This window comes from Antrostomus carolinensis, unplaced genomic scaffold (assembly GCF_000700745.2).
Source record: "Antrostomus carolinensis isolate BGI_N321 unplaced genomic scaffold, ASM70074v2 scaffold20389, whole genome shotgun sequence".
Lineage (NCBI taxonomy): Eukaryota > Metazoa > Chordata > Aves > Caprimulgiformes > Caprimulgidae > Antrostomus > Antrostomus carolinensis.
This window is the reverse complement of record NW_010340919.1, coordinates 13,081-15,740: the sequence shown is the minus strand read 5'-3', so window position 1 is coordinate 15,740 and position 2,660 is coordinate 13,081. Positions and strand designations below refer to the sequence as shown.

Here is a 2,660-nt window from a genome sequence, read left to right as displayed (position 1 = left end):
AGGGAGGGACCTCTAACAGTTACCCCACAACTCAACCAGCACCGGCTCTCAGCCACACTCCACCCCCAAACCTCATTCCAAAAAGTGCAGATTCATAGACAGAGACACCTTTATTGGTCTGTGGGAAAACTAACTGATGATTCTGCTGATTGCCTGTAAGGAAGGGAACTCCTCATCCTCAATATGCAAAGCTTTATGGGTGACAACGTCCTGCTGAGTCAGCACTTGCTTACACGTGGGGCAGATACAGCAGTCGAGATCAGAGTTGGAGTCCGTCTGCCAAACATTCTTTTTGTTCTTTTTGGGTTTGTTTGAGCTTTGTTTTTCTTTGATTTTGAAATCGTTGTGGGCAGAAAGGAGTTCTTGTTGCTTAACTGTGTCTGGCAACAACACCAACAGCTCGTTAAAAATTTTCTTGAAGTTCTCTCCAAGCAGCTCTCGGCAACTCTTGTAATACTGTGCTGCAGAAATCAGCCCCTGCAGGGAAAGGACAATTGGAATCATTAGGGAAAAAAAATACAATAAAATAATATAATAAAATATATATAATATAAATTTAACAATCTCCCTGGGATTCACTTCCTCCCAGACAGGAAGGTTCTGGGACTCCGAAGGTTCTTGCCCACTCACCTGCCTGAACTGCCCAGAGTGAGTTTTAAATTTATTGAACTTGGACTCATCGCTTTGAAGAAATTCTTTAATAGATTGGATCAGCTGAATGTTCCTCTGCTGAAAGTTCTCAGGTATCAGGTACGATCCGTGACAGGATTTTGGCCTGCATTGGGAAACACCAGAAGTGACTGTGACAACGCAAGGTGCTGAGGGGTGTGTATGATACGGCTGTTCTCTTCTATAGGATGCGTCCCCTTCCTCCACCCACACACAATTGCTGTAAGCAGCACACAGCTGTCTTGTCAGGACACTGAAACGTGTCCCATGGGATTACTGGATCAGATTCCAGCTTCACCTAAACAGAGTATTTTAAATGCAGGTTTAACAGAGTCTGGAGCAGCCATTTTGTAAGCCAGGCTTAGTGAAAAGATGTGAGCAACAAAGAGTGCGTCACAAATACAATCAAACAGATTAATTCAGATGTCTGTATTAAAATGATACAATTTTCCCCCTCCCCTTTTCCCATCGACTCATCTCTCAGCCCAGAAGGGCCCCGGCTGGAGATCAGCTACTGGAAAGGTCAGAGCAATGAAGACATTTAGAGGTCACCAAGGAAAACAGGCTTCAGCACCTTCCTTCTGGGACTCAGACAGTCAATGGACAGGTTAAGAAATATGGTGAAGCTGCAGATTTGCAAATAAATCTAGAAAAGACAAAAGTCTTGAGCTGCCACACTGCACAGGTTTTCATTCCTCCTGCTCTCTGGATCCAGCCCAGGACACTGGGACTCCCCAGCAGGACTCACTCGGTCGGTGGCGGTGCCGGTTCAGAACGAGCCCCTTGGAATGGTTCATGTCTTGGTTGAAGCCCATATGATGTAACTCAGATGTAATGTGTGAAGTAACTCCAACTCACAGGACTTTTACTTACTCTTTCAAAGATGTAGTGACAGGTTCAGAGATATTGGTGGATGGAATAACAGCAAAACCTGGAGGGGGTTTACTGACAGGCACCGACAGTCCCGGAGGCGGAGGAGGATTCTTTAATAGCACCACAGTGTTAAAGCCTGAATGAGAGCAGAGAAGGGGCAGGAAGTCAGAGCACATCTCAGTGGCACCCACATATCATCATCTAAAATTAACACCAGTGGTCTGACCTACTCTCCAGAAGCACTATGAAGTAAGAGTCAGCAGTGCAGACATCACTGTATTGGGGAAAAAAACCCCCAAATTAGAGAGGTGGAAATCTGTTGCCTTAACAGTCAGGGCAGGCAGCGCCTCACAGTGCCTGGGGTGACTCTACAAAGTGCTCTGACTATTCATTTACTTTTTTCAATAGAAAATAATTTTTAAAACCCTTCAAAAAACACTTTTACATTATTAAAGGGAACAGAAATCACTCCAGAAGTCACCACAGCACCAGGCATCATATGTTCCAGCATATTCCACCCAGCAAGTATCTGCAGAGCAGCACAGAACAAACCAGCCAGGCACCCGCCTCCTGGAGTGACTCTGCTTTCACCAAAACCACTGTCAGTCACCCCTGCTGCTGTGTTACTCCAGTTCCACAAGTTACAGCCCCGCTACAAGCCAAGGCATTACATCTCTGCACACAGGAATGACCCAAGGAGCCAAGTGACAAGAACCAGCAGGCACAGGCTGCTGGGACAGAGGGGTCAGATCCATCCCCTTTGCCCGCAGGGGCTTCCAAACTGGGTCTGGAAGCACAAAAGCAGCACAGGTCGGTGTCACTGTGACTCAGCAGAGCCACCCCAGAGAGGAGACACCTGCAGCTGCACAGAGCAGGGGCTCCCCAGCACTGCCACCCCTCAGCCAGGCTTCACAGAGGATGTTCACAGAATCGTTCAGTTGGAAAAGACCTTTGAGATCATTGAATCCAACCGTACCTGTCCACTGCTAAACCAGATCTCTGAGCACCTCGTCTGCCCGTCTGTTAAATCCCTCCAGGGATGGGGACTCCACCACTGCCCTGGGCAACCCCTTCCAATGCCTCAGAACCCTTTCAGCAAAGAAATTCTTCCTCACATC

The 2,660-nt window shown here is 47.3% G+C and overlaps 1 protein-coding gene across 1 annotated transcript in view; it reads right to left on the bottom strand.

Annotated features, from left to right (window-relative positions):
* Positions 1 to 91: 91 nt before the first annotated feature.
* Positions 92 to 2,660, bottom strand: part of ZNF598 (zinc finger protein 598, E3 ubiquitin ligase) — a gene marked incomplete at its 5' end in the record, with an annotated part of 12,861 nt that continues 10,292 nt past the window's right edge. Inside the window, 3 exons of the mRNA XM_029087064.1 lie at positions 92 to 477; positions 631 to 775; positions 1,543 to 1,678. Coding sequence (XP_028942897.1) covers positions 130 to 477; positions 631 to 775; positions 1,543 to 1,678 — 629 coding nt within the window. The remainder of the gene's footprint in view (positions 478 to 630; positions 776 to 1,542; positions 1,679 to 2,660) is intronic.